The following is a 21287-nucleotide window of genomic DNA, read 5'->3' on the forward strand; positions in this document are numbered from 1 at the left end:
GGCCTCCTGTTCCAGGAAATCTGGGTAGGCCCTGGTATCACCATGGGATGGCAAACTAGTTCAGCCTCTTCTAGTGCTTTCCAATGCCTAGCGCTTCAGCAACAGGAAGGCCAAATTTCCCCCGAGTGGTCAGATACAAGCACAGTGGTACCGTACGAGTTGAAACAATGTCAACCAAGAAGCCCTCATCATCGAAGGTGTCCATGGTACCTGAAGCGGCCAGTGCGGTGAAGTCTGAGACTGGGTGTGGTCAGACTCCTTCAAGCGGCGACAGTCCAGAAGTGGTGGTGGAAGCTATCATAGAAGATCCCCCTGCAGGTGGGGCCAGTGGTGATCTTCCTCTACAGGGACTAACTGAATCATCACTTAGAGGTCTCAGATTCTTTATAAAGGGATTTTTCCAGAATAGGAAGGGTACCAAAAGGCTAGTGAGTGTGAAGGCTATTAAGTTGACTGATGCTTTGGCCCAACTCGGAAATGGTTTAGAGGGGGGCAGAAAATATGCTCCCCACATGGAGTTTGCAGGAAGCTGTTATGGGAAGAAATTAAGACAGATGGAGTGTTGGTAGTAGGTTCCACCAACAGTGGGGCCTGGGTTCCTGAGTGTGTAGTCCTGAGGTATTATCACAAACTTACAGAGGAGTGGCTGAGAAGTAGAAGAGAGAAGTGAACTTCAGAGACACAGGTCTGGATCCTGGGGTTGGAGGCCTCAGGACCTAGTTAAGAGGTGTCTGCTGGAGCTTCAGCACAGGATGAAGGAACTACACCAACCAAAGGGACAGGGTATTTTGTCTGGATCCCATTCTGATGACTGTGATTAGTGGAGTGTTGCTACTAAAGAGATATTTAGTAAATCCTGGAGCTGAGTAGGGTCTGGGGAAGAAGAAGGGAAAACTTGAGAGTGGAGACAAGGCACTGGGAGTGTGTGACTTGTGAGTTTTGAATCTGAATTGTCTTTTTGGGATGTCCAACTGTGAATTTATGGGAGCTTGTTTTGATCTTTTCCAACTAAACTAAAAGGTAGAAGGACAGTGTATTTGTTAAATCTGGGGCTGAAAAAGATTTGGGAAAGAAGAGGAAGTGTGATATTCTGGTGACTTGGTGAACTGTTTATTGTTTGTGATTCTAAGATTAAAGTTCTTGGGGTGGACGGATAGGATGCTTTTCTAATTGTTCCTATATATAATAGAATCCTCATATCTCAGCTTGTATCTTTTCTTCAATCATTAAGGAATGGAGGGAATGTGGCCTTGTATATGTTGCCCAATTATGGGATGATGAGGGGCATGTTACTTATCATTCTCTTTGTGATGATTACGATTTGCCACCCATTCTTGTGCTTCCTATCTTCAGCTAAGGGGTGCGCTAGAGAGTAAACTTGACTAAGGCACTACGTGAATTAGATGGGCTAGAGACTTTTTATGAGTGACCCTGATGCTTATGAGAAGGTTGTTTCCCTTATATATAGGGGCATTCTACATGGTAAAGATGGGAAAGAAACACCACAATTTATAATAGATGCATGGAATACTGATTTAAACCTAACGCTTGATCACAGGGACTGGAAGAGTTTCTGGAATTCAGTGCATCGCATTTCCATCTGTGCTAAAAAGACTGAGCTGATGGTTAAACTATTAAATAGAACATATCGTACTCCTCTTTTTTATTTTAAATCTTTCTCAAATGTTGGGGTTTTGTGCTGGAGAGGGTGCGGTCAGACGGGTTCTTATATTCACATGTATTGGTTATGCCCAATGCTCAGAACTTTCTGGGAGCAAGTAATTCAGGAGACCGCGGATATTTTAGGGGTCCCTGTTCAAGTGACCCTTGGGGTTACTGGGTCGCTGGAATAATTCTTTGATACCTGTCAAATATAGAGCATTGGCAGGTCAGTTGTTTTTAGCAGCTAGATTTACTGTGGCAACATTTTGGAAGTCCTATCCTAACATTGAGTATTGGTGGTCACAGGTTAGGAACATTGCCGACATTGAATTGTTGTGCTTTGACCTTAAAAATGAGCATGCTAAATACCTTCATATTTGGGGCCCATACCATGAATACTTGAACGATGCCTAATTGTCTTTTTTTTTTTTTGGGGGGGGTGTTCTGTTTGATGGGGAGAATCTTCAGCCAGCATGTTTATATTGATTTAAATCTTGCAACGTAATGTATCTCTCCCCTCGTTTTCTTTCAGAGATTGTACACTTTGTACAAGCCGTTTGAGTTTTCCTTTATTGTTTCTTTGATGTGTGCCTTGGAAATTTAATAAATAAAGAGATTAAAAAATTAGTCAATTTTCTGCATTTTGGATTGTTTGCTAACTTTCAAGATTTTTGCTACTGAACTCATTTGTAACTGTAGACTGTTTTCTTCTCTTACTTTGGTCTGCCCTGATTAATTTATAATACAGATTTTATTGTGGAGCAAAAATATGTGTGGACAATGTGTTATGTTAAGATGTCCTCAACCCAGTTTAGTCTTGCAGATGTTTCTGCCCCCTGTCTATGACCTGAAAGAAAATGTTCCCCACCCTGGCAGAGCTATTCCAATTCTCACCAGGGTTGAGAAGGTGGCTTACTGGGAAGTGGGGGGTTAAACAAATCAGAATAAATATTTTTTCACTCAATGCACAATTAAGCTCTAGAATTCTTGCCAGGGGATGTGGTAAAGGCAGTTAGGGTAGCTCGGTGTAAAAAAGGGTTGGACAAGTTGCTAGAGAAAAAGTCCATAAACAGGTATTATGTATTTATTTGTAAACATTTGATATTCCAACTTTCCAAGCTTGTCTCAAGGCAGCTTACAATCAGAATTAAAGTTACATTTCTATTACAATAGTATACAGTATACAATCAACATAGTAAACACAAGGACAGCATGTAGGGATATGACTGGAGGTATAAGGGGCTAAATTGTTCATTTGAATACATAGAGATATGGAAACAGACAATTCTGTTAGATGGAATAGGGAATCAGGTAATGAAAGATAATGATGCAGAAATAATGGGGGTGAGGAGGAACCTAGTGCAATAGAAGAGTGAGTCTCTGGTTAAAATCCAGTTGATGATAAGGTCCTACAACCAAGTTCCATGAGAGATAATGGAGTTTTCTTTACTGACATTGTCACAGTTATCACAGTTATCAATGAAGTTTAGGGGATGACCACTTAATAACCATGCTTTGGCTCTTTTCCTGCAGGTGAGGTATGAAGTCTGTTCGCATAAGGATAGTGGCATCTTGTTCCATAGTTTGGGTGTAAAACAACTGAATGCCTGAAGTCTAGTGTAGGTTAATCTGGCAGAAACCAATGGGGGAGAGGAAAGAAGGGCCATTCAGGAGGAACTGAAGATTTGGAGAAAGCCATAGCATGAAATCTGTCTACTATTTGGGATCCTTCCCAGTACTTGTGACCTGGTTTGGCTACTTTTGGAAACAGGATATTGGGTTTGATGGATCTTTGGTCTGACCCAGTATGGCAGTTTTTATGTTCTTATAGATAACTTTTAAATTACTTGTAACAACCTCGAGATTTAAATTTCCCACTGAACCGATAGGTGAAATTTTACATGGGTAACTTTTTACCCCAGAAAAAATGTATCCAGATAAAAAGAAGGAGGGCAAGAAGGGCGTTCCAGGGATGTGACCTAAATTTATCTGGGTAATGCCGATATTTGGCACTATCTAGATAAATTTAGTTTGGGGTCTGATCATGGAAATACTGAATTAAAGTTACCCGGGCACAGCTCAGTCCTGCTGAATATCCCAGCAAAGTCACCTACGTAACTTTATCCAGGAAACTTTCTCCATATTGTACCACTCAATATGGACCTCTATGTTACTATGTAACTGTTATGACGGCCGGCCGCAGAGACCGTAACCGGCCTGCCTCACCTACCCTCCGGCTTGTCCGAGCTGGTCCACGGAGTGGCTTGGGGCTGGAGGACCGTGCCCAGCACTGCCTCCCTCTTCGCGGTTGTGTCCGCCGCTGGCGTGCCATAGCAGGCAAAGCCACCACTTTCATTCCTCAACGCCCGAACTCCTAGGTGCACACTCCTCTCTACCTTTTTAAAGGGCCTGTGGCAAGTCAGCTGCCGGCCCTCCTCTTTGATGCCATCTCTCCAGGCAAGCCCTGACCTGCGGGACTCATCTTGGCAACAGATCAGCTTTCTAGTCTGTTCCTGTTGCTTGGCCTGCCTTGCCTGCTCCACACTTCGGGCCATCTCCAGACCTCGACCCTTGCTTCACCTGATCACGCTTCAGACCATCTCCAGACCTTGACTCTTGCTCCGCCAGACCACCCTTCGAACTGTCTGTTTGACTCTGACTGTCTCTTGTCTGTTCCACATTCCGACTGTGGGGTCCGGAACGGCCTACCCCCTGGGTGGCGCCTTTCCCACCTCGGTCCAAGAGTCCACAAGTCCTCATTTCATAACAGTAACATTACTCTAATCTAGTCTCTATGTGACTTTGTAATATCATAATATGTAGTATGTAGAATAATTTTTATTTTTACTTTTAAAATAGTTTCCCATTGATCTTATGGAGTTGCACAGTTAAAGCTGCATCTAAAAGGAAAAGAAAGTGTACGTAGGGTTGGAATTTAGTCAACTATTCTTGGCTTTGTGTAAAGAAATATTTCCTAAGATTACTCCTGACTCTACCCCCTTTCACCCTCATCCTATGACCCCTTGTTCTAGAGCATCCGTTCCATTGAAAGAGGCTAGCCTCCAGTGCATGGAAACCATTGAGATATTTAAATAACTCTATCATATATCCCCTATGTCGCCTTTCCTCTAAGGTATAAATGTTTAAATCTTTGTCTATTTCCATATACTTTAGAATAAAGACTAATGATCATTTTATTAGCCATCCTCTGGAACTCCAACTGGTTTATATTCTTTTGAAAGTGCGGTCTCCAGAATTGTACAGAGTATCCCAAATGAGGTCTCACCTGGAACCTCTACAATATCACCTCCCTTTTTTGGCTGATCATGCCTCTTTTTATGCAGCCAAGCATCTTTATGGCTTTTGCCATCACTTTATCCACCTGTTTGGCCACCTTAAGATCATCAGATACAATGACCCCTAGATCCCACTTTTCTTTCATGTTTAGAAGATTTTAACCTCCAATTTTGTACCTCTCCTTTCGGGTTTTGCATCCTAAATGCATTACTCTGTATTTTTTTAGAATTACTTCTTAGCTATCAGCCTTTAGACTATTCTTTGAGCTTTGCTAGTTCCCTCCTCATGTTTTCCACTCCTTCCTGTCTACCCTGTTGCAGATTTAAAAAAATTTTTTTTTTTTTAAGTTTTCAATATTATAACACAAACAACTTGTACCAGCAAGGGAGACAGTTACATAAAAAATAAGATTGCACATCCCATCAAACATGCAAAGAAAAAAAAGAAAGAAATATACATTCTCCCATATAATAAGTAATGAAGAAATGGGGGATCCCTAGAGTGTAATTAGAGCGATACAATTTAAATGTAATTCCAAAAAGAAAACACAGAAGTATTCCAAGCCATAAATCAAATGTCCCCCATACTGAGTACTATCAGGAGTGAGCATTTATAAAAGATCTCAACTGCAGCGGTTCAAAAAAACATATTTTGCATTTGATATTTCACAATGCATTTACACGGATAACGTAGAATAAACTGAATTCCATATGTCAGCGCTTCTGCTCTCATAGAAAGAAATTTCCTCCTACGTTCCTGTGTGGCCCTAGTCATATCGGAGTATATCCACATCTTTTGACTGTGGAATAAGGATTCCCTGTTTCTAAGAAAATACCTGAGAACAAGATTTCGATCATGTTCAAATACAAAGGAAATAACCAAAGTCCCCCTTTGTTGTATCTCAGTTTCTTGCGTAAGTTCCAATACTTGTGTAATATTCAGAGAGCGTTGATCTTGTTTTTCCAAACTGGATTTTTCTAAAGCTTTCTGTGGCATATAATAAGCTTTTGTAATTAGAGGCATTACTTCTGTTGACATCTTTAAATTATTTATTAGGTAAGTTTTGAAGAAGTCCACTAGGGGCAACTTCATTATCACAGAAACATTTATAGCCCTTAGATTCAGAGATCTTAAAGTGTTCTCAATATTTTCAAATTTCTTAACAGCAATAGCCTTCGATTGCACTAAATTAAGCTGTATTTTCTCTATAGATTCAATTCTTTTATCCATTACTTCTAGCTTTCCTTCACATTGACGGACTTTCTTCTCTGTGTCTATTCCCCGATTATTAGTCTCTATGAAAACTTGAGTCAAGGATGTAATTGCAGATTCAATAGAAACTAATGCATTCCAGACAGAGTCTAGGTGTGACTGTTGCAGGTTTAATCAAAGTGAAAACAGTACCTGGTGTTATCAATGCTTCAACACCTTCACTCAATATCTTGTTCAAGTCCCGTGTAGAATCTGGAACCATTGAAGGAAAATTATCCATAGCAGGTTTGTCACTGCCTTCCATATTGTGACTGGGTTGTCTATCTCCAGACACCTCTGTAAAGCCAGATATAATCCCCGGGATCTCCTTTTCCTCCCCCAGTTTTGTCAGTTCTCCCCTTTTTCCCACTGGGGAGCCTGAAGAAAGCAAACATTCCACCAGGGTAAAGCCACGGGGTTAGGACGGTGTTTATGGGGCCCCGGAGCTAAGCGATGTTCCTTCGGCCATTGAGGGCAGCGTCCGCTCTGTGTCCGCCCCCATTGCAGTCCTCGTGTTGCGTCCGTCGCTGCTCGACGCCCTCACTCCACCCTCTTTACCCCTGTGGTGACTCCCTCTGGGTCTGTTGGACGGTTAGCTGCCGTGGCGTCTTCTTGCCGTCTCCCTCCGGCGTCCCCGGACCGGCACAATGCTGCGGATCCTCCATGTTGCCTGATGATGTAGGGCATGTGTGCGCGCTCTGATTAATGTACCAGCAAGGGCGTAAACCTCAGAGGCGTCCCCCTGAGATGATGTCATCTGCTTCCAATATAAAAGGTCTCAGTAATCGCTAACTAATCGAGTTAGCAAGGGGATTGCTGGGGATTGCTGTGGGATTGCTTCGGCTTTTCTCCCAAGCTACTCTGCCTCCTCGGACTTACCAGGGGTACCCGCTCCTCGGGGGCCTTGATCTCTTTTCTTTATTTCAGATTGCAGATAGGAACCGGTACTCGCTTCTCGAGGGCCCATGTTCCTGAACACTCTGAAGATTCTCTACTGTCTGGAAGCTATTGCAGATACAAACATTTGTGAGTTACCATTGCTCTCTCAGAGCTTTCCCTGGAACCAGGTACTTGCTCCTCGAGGGCCTAACCCTTTCCAGCTACTGAGCCTCCTTAAGACCTTATGTGAGTTTTGTCATCCAGTTCTGGCTATGAACACAACAATCCCTGTCTACTCACTATCTATAGTTTCTCTACAGCTCAGTAACCCTGGGATCGCTGTTCCAGTTCCTGAGGGACTTCAGCCCTGCCGGGCATATCAGTTCACTACTGCCACCTCTGGTGGTTCTACTAACCTGTCTAATAAAAGAACTATCTGTGTCTGTCTCCATACCGAAGCCTAGCCGGTGGTCCCTCTCAGGATATCCTCCTGGGGGTGCAGTCATCTGCCATTTGCCCAAGGATCCACCTATCTACATTCCTCTACAGCTGAGTGTCCTCTCCAAACACTCCACTCATAATAGATTGCTAACTCCTCCCCCATCAGGAGTCTTCAGCAACAGATTCACAACGCCTTGCTCCCGAGTCTATCGGCAAGGAGAAGAAAAAATTGTTTATCTTCCTTTGAGAATTGTCCAAATTCCCAGAAAATGGTATAGATTCTCTAAGTTTAGCCTTACGCTTCATGTGAGGCATTTTAAAGCAAGGGGAATAAAGGAAATTCAGTATTCAGGCAAAAGGTTAAGGAGAGCATCTTTCACTCACTCACTTGGTTGCCCCCCCCCCCCCCCCAGTTGCAGATTTTTATATCATTGGGAAAAAGACTGATCTTTCCTGACAATCTTTCTTCTATGTCACTCATGAAATGTTGAAAAGAATCGGTTCAAGGACTGATCCTTGAGGCACACCACTAGTAATGCCACTCTCCTCTGAGTAAACTCCATTTACCACTACCCTTTTTTACCTCCCACTCAGCCAGTTTCTAACCCAGTCAGTCACTCTAGGTTCCATACCAAGGGTGCTCAATGTATTTATTAGTCTCCGGTACAGGAAGCATGTCAAAGCATCTAACGCTCTCCCTTGATCCAATTCTTTGGTCATCCACTCAAAGAAATTGATCAGATTCATCCAACAAGATTTACCTCTAATAAAACCATGCTGCTTCAGATCATGCAATCCATTGGATTCCAGAAACTGCACTATTCTCTGTTTTAGCAGCAATTCTTTTAATATGCTCACCACAGAGGGCAGACTAACCAGCCTGTAGTTCCCATCCTCCTTCTTACTTCCATTTTTATGAATAAGATCCATATTTGCCCCTCTCCAGCACTACTCCCGACTCTAAATTTCTTACTTTAAAATAAGATTCACTTTTTCTTCTTTTAACTTTTTATTTTTTCAATTCCTTCTTCATTAATTTTCACAAATATACAAAAAGCTCAGAACATGTTTAAGAACACTTCAAGGAAAACAGTATAAATCCCCATCCCCTAATACCCCCTCCCATATAGTACACTGCGGTATTTTGAAGTGATCTCCAAACATTTCTTTCTTGTTATCTCTATTTCCTTATTATAACTTTAAAATATGTCTTGAGATATTTTGCATTTGTCATACTTAGGTATTTATCTAACCAAACCACATATATATCAAAATCATCATATCATTTCTTACACTTCCTTTCTTCAAGGTAAATATTACTTGCTGCTCTAGGCTATGCACATACAGTAAGGGGCGGATTTTCAGAGCCCTGCTCGCCTAAATCCGCCCAAATCCGGGCGGATTTAGGCGAGCAGGGCCCTGCGCGCCGGTGAGCCTATTTTACATAGGCCTACCGGCGCGCGCAGAGCCCCGGGACTCGCGGAAGTCCCGGGGTTTGGCGAGGGGGGCGGGCCCGAACCGCGCTGCGTTTTCGGGGCGTGTCCGGAGCGTTCCGGGGCGGGCCCGGGGGCGTGGTTACGGCCCAGGGCGGCCCGGGGGCGTGGTCGCGCCCTCCGGACCCGCCCCCAGGTCGCGTCCCGGCGCGCAGGAGGCCCGCTGGCGCGCGGGGATTTACGCCTCCCTCTGGGAGGCGTAAATCCCCCGACAAAGGTAAGGGGGGGGCTTAGACAGGGCCAGATGGGTGGGTTAGGTAGGGGAAGGGAGGGGAAGGTGAGGGGAGGGCAAAAGGAAGTTCCCTCCGAGGCCGCTCCGATTTCGGAGCGGCTTCGGAGGGAACGGGGGTAGGCTGCGCGGCTCGGCGCGCGCCGGCTATACAGAATACATAGCCTTGCGCGCGCCGATCCAGGATTTTAGCGGATACGCGCGGCTTCGCGCGTATCTACTAAAATCCCGCGTACTTTTGTTTGCGCCTGGAGCGCCAACAAAAGTACGCCAACGCGCCTTGTTTGAAAATCTACCCCTAAATGATCAAGGACCCTAATTACATCATCTGCATGACCCAGATGACCAATACTGACTTGTTTTTTTATATTTTTGACAACTCTTATGCTAAATGATGTCAAATTTTAAAGGGAAGACATAATTTGGTCCAAACAATTACAATTTTGTCAACAACGCAAATGCTGAGTATTCAAATAATAATTTTAGTTCTTCTAAATTAATTTCTGGCAAAGTAATGAAATATATGGCATAGGTGAGCCATGTTGAACAAATGGTCAGATATTTCAGAATCTTACAATGAACTGCAGAATCCTAAACTAAACTTTTCTTAAGCATCAGAGAAGACTTAATTTAGATATCATTATAGAGAAATACTTTAAATTTACAACATTTTCCCAGGCAAAGTCTGATAGTGTAATCAGCAAATAAGTGACACTCCTGCTCGCAAGTTCTAGCTGCTTTGAACATACACAGAAAGATCAGAATAGTTTAGAATGTCATTATACTGCATATATGGTTACGTGATACATGAAAGATAGTATAAATATCAAAAGAACAACACTATCACCTTGACTTTTTACCTGAGCCTCGCGAAATATATATGGTCCGAGATCTTTCCTGTGCTCTATAATCCTCTCTGCTTGCTCAGGTGGAATATCAATTTGCAGGGATGGAGGGACAGTGGAATTAATAAAGCAGCTGATAATAGTTGAGATCTTATGCTGTATGATGGTGTCATCACAATGAGAGTGGCACAAGTCCTAGACAAGTAAATAAATAGCATGCAGTCAATGTAATGCATATAATCATTTAGCAGAGGCACCACTTTTTAGTTTTCTGCAGAGATCAAAAGTTTATGGAAACCAAACCAACATTAATGGTTCAATTTTTGGTAGTGCTGAAACGCCAAAGTTCTAATCACTTTTTCAGCATTCACAAAAAAACACAATTGTCAAGCACAAGATATCTGTATAAAATAAGTTTGAATATCAGGTTTTTATGTCACTAAAAGATACACAAAGCTTTACTCATTTGAGAATATTATTGGCTTGCCTGCTACAAAGATGCATACTTTCTGAAAATTTAAAAATGGTTTACACACAGATTCATCACATATCTCTGAAATGCCCCTTTTTATTCAACCACATTTATGCATTTTATGAATTTAACACTCATAGTTTTAGGATCCACTTAAGCACATTCGGCTAATCAACATATGTAAATTCTTATTTTATTTAGATTTAGTTCACACCTTTATATTGATAACTCAAGATGCATTTCATTCAGGTACAGTAGGCATTTATACCTGTCCCTAGGGGACTTGCAGTCCAACTGGGTCTTTTAACAAGCTGCATTAGGGTTTTACTGTGCGTTAAATGCCTTAATACAAAGACAGCACATAGTATTTCAGATACCGTACATTATCTCCTCCCCCACAAAAAAAGGGGCAACATACAATGATTTTATTGCATGCAAATACATACAAACACATGCAAATTGGCTCACTGCCAGTAAAATTAATGAAACTCAAATATTTGAAATCTTACTACTCTCCTCAGTTAAAGCTCCTTCATATCAAATTCCTACTACAATCATTATTGAAGGACAGCAAAAAAGTAGCAAGAAATCTAGATATAATCTTAGATCACAATCTTTCAATGAAACATTAAATCGTCTCAGTAGTTAAATCCTCTTTTTATAAACTTTGTCTCCTAAAATACCTGAAACCACTACTGGATCCTCAAGACTTCCACATAATCTTGCAATATCTTATTTTAAACTCTTTGGACTTCTGTAACTCGCTGAATAGCTTTCCAGCAGTCATCATATGTTCCCTTCAAGTTGTTCAAAAATCTGCTGCCAGAATTCTGCTAGGAACCAAACGTAGAGACCACATCACCTCAGTTCTCAGCAGTCTACATTGTCTTCCAATTGTGTGGAGAGCTCAGTATAAGGTGGTCAGTCTCATCTACAATCTTCTTAATTCCAACTTATCAACATGGCTGGCCTCTACACTATACCTAGACAAACCAACAAGGCATCAGTGTTCAGCCAACAAAAATGTATTAGATATTCCAGCTCCCAATTTAGCAAAGCACAATGTTACCAGAAACAAGGCTTTTTCTGTCAGCAGCCTGTGACTTTGGATTAGTCTATCAGAATCATTTCGGACTGCATCAACTCGCAAATCATTTAAAAAGGTATTAAAAATCTATCTTTTCACCCTTGCCTTTAAAGACTGGGGAGCTCCAGGATGATTTAAGAATTTCAGGCCTTTGAGAATTATTTTGTTATTTTTATGCTAAACATAACTTTCTATTTTATAAATTATGTATTGTGATGAGGTGCATGGTGTGTCTAAGGAGAGAAACCCAGACTGGATCACTTCAGGGAGAGGCCAGGAGGCTACAGGGGAAGACTACATTTCCCAGGCTGTTTGAGCCAAGGATAAGCCAATGGGAGAAAGGAGAGAGGCTTGATTATACACCTGAGAATGGCACCCGGGCGATGCACACACCTGAACCCATGATGACGAAGAAGAAGGCACTGGCGATACGTTGGAGTTTAAAGAAAAGCTCAGCTCCTCAGAGGACGAGGAAGTCATGGAAGTGGAGGTCTCTGTAGTAGAAACTACTAGAACTGACATGGGAACAGAGTAAGTGGGATTACTCTGTTTTGTTTGATTGTTTTGCTTGGTTTGTATTTTTTGTAAGGGCTGGGAAGACCGTGGCCTGCAGCACAACAGAGGGGAGAAGGGGAGTGTTGTGCTACTGCCTAGAGCAGTGGTTCTCAACCTTTTTTCTGTCGGGACACACCTGACAGATGGTTCTCACATGCGTGACACACTGACCCATGATCGTCACGGGGCTAGATGTAAAAGTACAGTTTGCATCCACGGGAACCCCCCTGACCCACAATAATGGATGTAAAGCAGAATTATGACATTCCCCATACAATTCACCCTACAAAAAAGATAATCTGGTTCTGGTGTCATCTCAGTAACAGCAACTCAAACTCCTTCTACTTCCAGGCTCAATAGCCCTACTTATGAAAAGACAGCAGTTTACCACCAATGCATATCCTCTTGAGAAAACACAACAAATAAGACTGATAAACTCTTACATGTTAGTAAAATATCTCATCTCGGTAACAGACACAGAACCGACCTAACATACTCCCAGGATCTGTAGTAATGCACATAAACTAATCCGCACACAGTTACACCTGTATTATGGAATACACTCAAACAGGAGCAACCCTATCTATGAAATGGCAACACTATAAATATTAAATCAGGCCCTAAAAACCAATACACCATATATATAAAATAAAGATAAATACAACTGCATTTATCTGTTCAACTGCATTCATCTGTTCACTCGCACTCAGCTGTTCTCAACTGCATTACTCTGCTCAACCACATCTCTCTGATCACTTGCAATCATCTGTTTTCAATTGCATTAATCTGTTCAATTGCATTACTGTGCCCGCATCGCACAACCTGTCTCTCTCCCCAATACACATCTACTAGCCCCCCACCCAATAATGCCTCCACACGCCTACCTCTGTCCCCCCAATTACCTAGTCAGATACCCCTCAAAGCTATCCCTCCCCCCCCACAGCCAACACAACACTCAAAAAAGGCGTCTGACCCCCATCCCCATTTCTCCTAACTCTCAAGCCCTCACCCTCTCCCTCATCTCTCTCCTACTCATTAACGCCCAATCCCTGAAGCAAAAAACTCACCTCCTCCACGATATTTTAACTGACTCCAAACCAGAAATTTTTGCAGTAACTGAAACTGGTTTAAACCCTGTGACACCCCCCTCATTAACCAACTCCCTACTGAAACCTATGACATTTTCTCTATTCCCCGCAAAAAGAAAAGAGGAGGAGGCCTACTCCTCATGGCTAAAAGAGAATTCAAGCTCACCTCACAAACCTGCAATATTCCCAATCAATACGAAGTAGGCTTTTTCAAATCGCAATCTCTACAAATCTGCCTAATCTATACCCCTCCTGCTCTACTAGAAAAAGACCCCTCCCCCCTCATCGAATTCCTCACCGTCTCTCTCTCCCCCGACATCCCCACGATAATCCTTGGCGATTTTAATCTCCATGTCGATTCCACTCCACAATCCCCACCATGCGAAGCCTTCATCTCATCCTTAGACGCAATGGGCCTCACCCAACTTATTCACTCCCCAACCCACAAAGCCGGTCATACCCTCGACCTTATTTTCACTAACTCTCTCATCAACATCATCCACCCCCCCACATGCCTCCCTGTCCCCTGGTCTGACCACTCCATTATCAATACAACCCTCTCTCTACAAGCCCCATCCATCTCCTCCCCCCCCCAGCCTAAATCCTTCCTACTTCGCAAAACCTGCCCCCTAGACACCCTAGCAACAGCATGCTCCAACATCCCAAATCACATTGACCCAGAGACAGCAGATAGTGCCATATCCTCCTGGACAGAAACTACCCAAAGAATCGCCAACAACCTATGCCCAATCATTCGAAAAACAATCACACAATCCAAATCACCCAAAAAACCCTGGTACACCCATATGCTCAAAACCCCAAAAATCCAGCTTAGAGCAGCTGAAAGACACTGGCGTAAACACCCCTCTCCTGCCACAAAAACCATCTATTACCAACTCATGCACACATATAGAAACGCCATTCAAACAACCAAAAAAGAATATTATGCTAAGAAAATTCACCACCTCCAATTCAACCCAAAGGCACTATTTACCCTAGTTTCAAATCTCACCAAACCCAACATGACTACACCCCTAGTCCCCTCCACACAGACCCGATGCAATGAAATTGCCCTCTTCTTTAAGAACAAAATATCCAACATCACTGCCAAGTTCACCCCTAATACCAAGACCTCCCCCAACACTAACAGCATAACCCCCCCCCCCCCCACCCCATATACACCCACCATCCTCGCTTCGTTTGAACCTTCCTCAACTCTAGAAATAGAGAACATCTTAAAAAAGATGAGACCTTCCTCCTATCCCTCGGAAACCATCCCAACTAAACTTCTTCTCGCTATTCCTAAAACAATAGCAACCACACTCTCCAAAATCGTGAACTGCTCCCTGGAACACGGCCTGGTCCCTAACTCCCTGAAACAAGCCGTGGTCAAACCCATTCTAAAAAAACCCTCCCTTGATCCCTCCAATCTATCTAACCTCCGTCCTATCTCCAATCTCCCTTTCCTCTCCAAAGTCATTGAGAAACTAGTAAACTCCCGTCTCTCTGACTACCTAGAACAATCCAATATACTCCTACCAACACAATACGGTTTCCGAAAACACCTCAGTACGGAATCCCTACTCCTCTCCCTTACAGATACAATCATCAAAGGAATGGATGCCGGTAACTCCTACCTCATTGCCATGCTAGATATTTCCGCCGCCTTCGACACCGTAAATCACAACATCCTCATCAACACTCTCATCAGTAGAGGAATTTCAGGTACTGCTCTTTCTTGGATAAAGTCCTTCCTCCAAAACCGTACCTACACAGTCCTCACCGACAATTTTACATCCCCCCCTGTTAATCTCGACTGTGGCGTTCCCCAAGGATCCTCCCTCTCTTCCACCTTATTTAACATTTACATGCTCCCCCTTACAAACCTCCTCTCCAACCTTGGTATCACACACTTCATCTATGCGGATGATGTGCAAATCCTCATCCCTTTCAAAAACTCCGTTCTCACTGCACTCCAAGACTGGAACACCATTCTCGCCTCCATAAACCAGCTCCTCACTGACATGCACCTTGCCCTCAATCCGCAAAAAACTGAACTCCTCCTCGTCTCCTCTAGACATGCAGCCACACCCACTCTCTCCACTCTCCATTCCCCCAACTTTCTCTCTGACACAAGAAACCTGGGTGTTATACTTGATAACAAACTAACCTTCAAACCATTTATCAAATCTATCCTTAGCAGCTGCTATTTCAAACTACAAACCCTCAAAAAACTCAAACCCCTTCTCTACTTCTCCGATTTCCGTACGGTACTCCAATCCATAATTTTTTCAAAAATTGACTACTGTAACGCTCTCCTACTTGGACTCCCTTCTACCCACATCAAACCTCTACAACTCCTCCAAACGCTACTGCACGCATCCTCACCAATGTCAATAAGAAAGACCACATCACTCCCACCCTCATTGACCTCCACTGGCTTCCCATTCACTCACGAATTATTTACAAGACCCTTACCCTCATCCACAAAAGTATTACTAACGAACACTACAACTGGCTAAACCCACCCTTCCTCCCTCGTACCTCCACAAGACCCACCCGTGCTTCCCTCCGTGGAACTCTTATCCCTCCTTCCATAAAATCCACTAGACTCATCTCCACCACCAATAGAGCCCTTTCCCTTGCAGGCCCCTCCCTCTGGAACTCTATGCCTCTTGACCTACGTACCGAAACCTCCACACCTACGTTCAAAAAGAAACTCAAAACCTGGCTTTTCCTCCAAGCATACCCCCATTCTTCATCATCTTCACCAACTAACACGCTAGCCCAACCATTTTCTCTCTCCAACACCCCCCGTTCAGAACCTACACCCAACACCCTCCCCCTCTAAAGATTCATACAATTTTGTATATAACCAGTGTACATATTTCTTCCTCGAATCTCTATTCATATCTTATCCCTATGTATCTGTTTGCACCCTCCCCCTGCCCCCTCCTCTGTCTCGACTACCCCCCTCCATCCCTCCCCCAGTTATTTAGTTAATTTTTCTGTTACTGCGTTTATGTTATATACCGTTCTCTGTAAAGGCTATGCCTATATATCTTTTGTTGTAAGTTACTTGTAAACCGGCACGATGTGCAAACGGTTGCCGGTATATAAAATTAAATAAATAAATAAATAAATAAATAATACACTTCTTATTAGGAAAACAGAACTAGCAAGCAGCTATAGATCCCTACACAGAAATAATTGTAAAACTATACTAATAAGCAGAATAAATGTTTCTAAACAGCTATGAACAGAATAACATCCAACAATTAAAAACTCATAAAAACTATTAAAAATTCTCCAAACACCAATAAAATATTTCAAAAAAAGCAGACACATCACATAATATTAAATAATTAAAATGGCAGTCAATCAAGAAAAATAAACTTAAAAAGCCACCTTTACTTACTCCCCTCCAGCAGCTCTCCTACTCCTCTTCCATGCAGGCTGTAGCACACAGCAGAAGCAGCAGTAGAGGCTAAGCTCTATACTCATGGTCCTCTTCCTTAATGCCCATGTCTCTCACACACACACACCATACCAGTCATGCCCCCATGACCAGTTTCTGTCTCTCACACACCAATCATCTCCCAAACAGTCTTTGACACACACACCAGTCACCTTCCTGAACAGTTTCTCTCATGCCATACACACACACAGGCTTCCCACTCCCGTGTTCTACTTACATATACAGGCTTCTCACTCTCATAATCACTTTCTCTGTCTCACACACACTCACCAGTCTCTCACTCCCATGCTTGTTCTCTCCACATGCACAGGCTTCTCATTCCCATAATCACTTTCTTTCTCTCACACACACACACACACAAACACACACCAGTCACCTGATCTCTCTCATGCATACACACACACAGGCTTCCCACTCCCATGTTCTTTCAGATATACAGGCTTCTCACTCCCATGCTGTGTCTCACACACACCCAGGTTTCTCACTCCCATGCTCACTCTTCACATGCACAGGTTTCTCATTCCCATAATCACTTTCTTTCTCACACTCACACACAGACACACACACACACACACCAGTCACCTGATCTCTCTCATGCATGCATACACACACAGGCTTCCCATTTCCATGTTCTGTCTTACATATACAGGCTTCTCCCTCACATGCTGTGTCTCACACACACCCAGGTTTCTCACTCCCATGCTCACTCTCTTCACATGCACAGGCTTCTCATTCCCATAATCACTTTCTCTCTGTTACACACACATACATACACACACACACCAGTCTCTCTCTCATTTCCATGCTCGCTCTCCACTGCACAGGCTTCTCATTTCCTGAATCACATTCTTTCTCTCATATTCACACACACCAGTCTCTTTCCCTCATACACACCGTCACCTTACCAACCAGTCTCTCGCTCTCATGCATGCACACACACACAGACTTCCCACTCCAATGTTCTCTCACATAATCAGGCTTCTCCCTCCCATGCTGTGTCTCACACACACCCAGATTTCTCACTCCCATGCTCACTCTCTTCACATGCACAGGCTTCTCATTCCCATAATCACTTTCTCTGTTACACACACACACCAGTCTCTCTCTCATTTCCATGCTCGCTCTCCACTGCACAGGCTTCTCATTCCCTGAATCACATTCTTTCTCTTACATTCACACACACCAGTCTCTTTCTCTCACACACACACACACCGTCACCTTACCAACCAGTCTCTCTCTCTCATGCATGCACACACACACAGACTTCCCACTCCAATGTTCTCTCATATAATCAGGCTTCTCACTCCCATGCTTTCTTTCACACACATCCACCCCCCCCCCCCAAGCAGGCTTCTTACGCCCATGCTTTCTCACATACCCAGATTTCTCACTTCAATGCTTTCTCTCTCTCTCACACACACACACACACACACACACCATTCACCTCCCTGACTAATGTCTCACACTTTCACATACACATCAGTCATCTCCTTGAGCAGTCACTTTCATTGTCTCTCACATATACACACACATCAGCTCTCTGACCAGTTTCTCTCACTCACACACATGCTCTCAATCACACGCAGGCTGGCTGCTTCTTTCTCTCACTCACTTCCTCTTCCCCACCCCTCCCCGAGCACAAATGGTAGCTGCAGCAGCCTCCTCCTGCTCCAGCCCCCGCAAGCCAAGAAAGTAGAATCCCATCGGCCGCGGGAGGCTCATGCTGCTGTCTCCTTTCCCGATTACCGTCTGCTTCAATTGCTCGGGGGCCGATGCTGCAGCCGCCGCTGCTACTTTATCACGCGGCACGGCTCTTTCTCCTTCCCGCGCACCGCGTAACACTTCCCCAGGGGCATTAGGACATTAATGCATATCCTGATGCTCCCAGAGTGCCCTTCACAACCAGTGGAGTGTAAAAGTCAGGGAGGGTCTATTGATGCTGAGTTATGCAGCCAAAGTATATAAAATACTTTTTTGGTATCTCCATCCATTATTCTTAAAAATCTGGCCCTCTTGGTAACCCCTCACTCCCTGGTACAACATTCCACTTACTATTGTCCCTGGTCTAGTGGTGAAAGTCAAAGCACCCCTTATGTATGTGGGCTGGCGAGTCCACTTTTAAATTGGCATTAACCGGCCACAGGCATCCCTTTACTCCTGTCATGTGATGGGGCAAATGGGTACCCAAAGCTGCCTGGTGCCATTCTGAAAATGGAACCACCATTCCTGAACACCTAGGATGCGCTGAGGCCTTCTTCACTAGACTGCCAGGGATAATGGTAAATAGATTGGGAGGAATTGGGGTGATGGGGGGGTAGGATGTCCAGATGTTCAGATCATTTTTTAAGAATCATAGAAGGAGCTTGATGATGGTTTACTGGCCAATCACTATTTTCTTTTAACATATAATACTGCAGCAATGGGGGTAGGAGAAAAGGTCCCAATAGATCCATGGGGGGCCACCATTGCATGGTGTTTCTTGGGGTCAGCTAAGCTACTGTATTTTTCCTTAGCAGGATTCACAAACTTGAGGTACCAAGTAGCTATGGTGGTTCAATCTTAGATAAACAGGCATATATTTATTTATTTGTTTGTTTAAAAGTTTTTCTATACCACCTATACCAGCTTTGACAGATCTAAGTGGTTCACAAGAAAACATACAAATGAAAATAGATAATAACAGGGGTATTAAATATAATGATAGAAACATAATACACTAGATAGAAATTAGAAATGATTTATGACTGAGATTCAGGAAAAGCTATTGAAAATAAGTGGGTTTTGATAGCTTTTTAAAATCCTTCTTTTGACTTAAGTTGTTGAATAAAGTTGGGTAGTGAATTCCATATAATTGGGCCTGCCACAGAAAAGGCAGGTCCGGGTCAGGTCTAGTCTGGCAGTTTTGATGTTCGGGATGTCTAAATAATTTTTGTCTGTTGAGTGTATATAACATGCAGGTTGGTAAAGACGGAGAGATGAGCATAACAAAATAGAGGATATGTATTAGGTTATAAATAATAGTCAGAGTTTTGCACTGGATGGGTTGATGAATAGAGAGCCAATGTTTCAGTACTGGGGTAATGAGTTCATTGCAGTTTGTATTGGAGATCAGTTGGGCTGCACAGTTTAGGTTATTTATAATCCATAATTAATAACTTCAAAGACCCAATTCTTAAGCAAAGTTAATTGATTTTAACATAAGCATCATTTGCTATATTTTTGCCCTGGTTTTCCAGCATTAAAGGGTTGGATACTTTAGGGTCCTTCCCTTATCTTTACACCAGTTTTTTGTGGGATGTGTCTCAGGAAAATACATTTTCCCTTGAGTATGAGCAGAGGTTCTTTTCCTCTATGGAGTCTACCCTAGAGGACTGATCAGGTTCTGACTGCTCCCCTGGTGTATTAATCTAAGAGCTGGAGAAGTAAACAGTAGCATGAGTAGTGAGAAGAGATACATTTTGAGAAGATCTTGGAAAAGTAAGAAATTGTTGCATTGCTTTCTGGTGTGGACTAGTTCCTGAAAGAAGGGCAGATCCCCATCTCTGGAAGGACTGAGTTTTTGAGGTTCTTCCCTCTTTGCACCCATTAGATAGCAAAAAAAGAAGTCCTGGGTATCTATGATTGAGAAGTTAGTTTTTGGAAACAGTTATTTTTGTCCCAGTTAGAGGTTTTTGAGAATTACCTCAAGTTTTATGATTGCTAATGAGGACAATCATCTTACCCTCTATGAGGAAGGGATAGTGGAGATTGGGTCAGTTGGAGGAAAGAGAGTGGCTAGAAGAAATGGACAAAGAAATCACCACTTTTCTTGTGATGATTTTTATTTTGCTCTTTATTATTTTTGCAATTCTATCTTGGATTATCTTGTTTAAGCTGAGGTAACGTTGATTTCAATTGAACACAGTTATTGGTCTCCATCCTTTTATTATAAGAGTGCATCATACTTCAGAGCAGATCAGACACTGTGGGGTAGATTTTCAAAGGGGTACGCGCGTATCCTCCGCGCGTACCCCCCGAAAACCTACCCAAAACCCCCCCTGCGCGCACCGAGCCTATTTTGCATAGGCTCGGCGGCGCGCGCAAGTCCCGGGGCTTGCATGGAGAGGCGTGCCAGGGGGTGTGGTGGTCATGATGCGGCGTTTCGGGGGCGTGGCCCAGGTGATGCGACGTTTCGGGGGCGGGGCGGTGCCGCGGGCGTGATTTCGGCCCGGGGGCGTTCCGGGGGCGTGGCCGCGCCCTCCGGAACAGCCCCCGGGTCGGGTGATGGCGCGCGCAGGCGTAAATCCGGCAATAAAGGTGGGGGGGGGGGGTTTAGATAGGGCCGGGGGGGGGGTTAGGTAGAGGAAGGGAGGGGAAGGTGAAGGGAGGGCGAAAGAAAGTTCCCTCCAAGGCCGCTCCGATTTTGGAGCGGCCTCGGAGGGAACGGAGGCAGGCTGCGCGGCTCGGCGCGCGCAGGCTGCCCAAAATTGGCAGCCTTGCGCGCGCCGATCCCGGATTTTAATGGCTACGC

At 43.7% G+C, this 21287-nt stretch overlaps 1 protein-coding gene across 3 annotated transcripts in view; it reads right to left on the reverse strand.

Moving 5' to 3' along the window:
* Nucleotides 1–21287, reverse strand: part of RGS22 (regulator of G protein signaling 22) — a 915000-nt gene that overhangs the window by 123252 nt on the left and 770461 nt on the right. For all 3 annotated transcript variants that reach the window (XM_029591789.1, XM_029591788.1, XM_029591791.1), the window contains one exon: nt 10113–10292. In XM_029591789.1, coding sequence (XP_029447649.1) covers nt 10113–10292 — 180 coding nt within the window. The remainder of the gene's footprint in view (nt 1–10112; nt 10293–21287) is intronic.

The sequence above is a fragment of the Rhinatrema bivittatum genome, chromosome 2 (genome assembly GCF_901001135.1).
Source record: "Rhinatrema bivittatum chromosome 2, aRhiBiv1.1, whole genome shotgun sequence".
In the NCBI taxonomy this organism is placed as follows: domain Eukaryota; kingdom Metazoa; phylum Chordata; class Amphibia; order Gymnophiona; family Rhinatrematidae; genus Rhinatrema; species Rhinatrema bivittatum.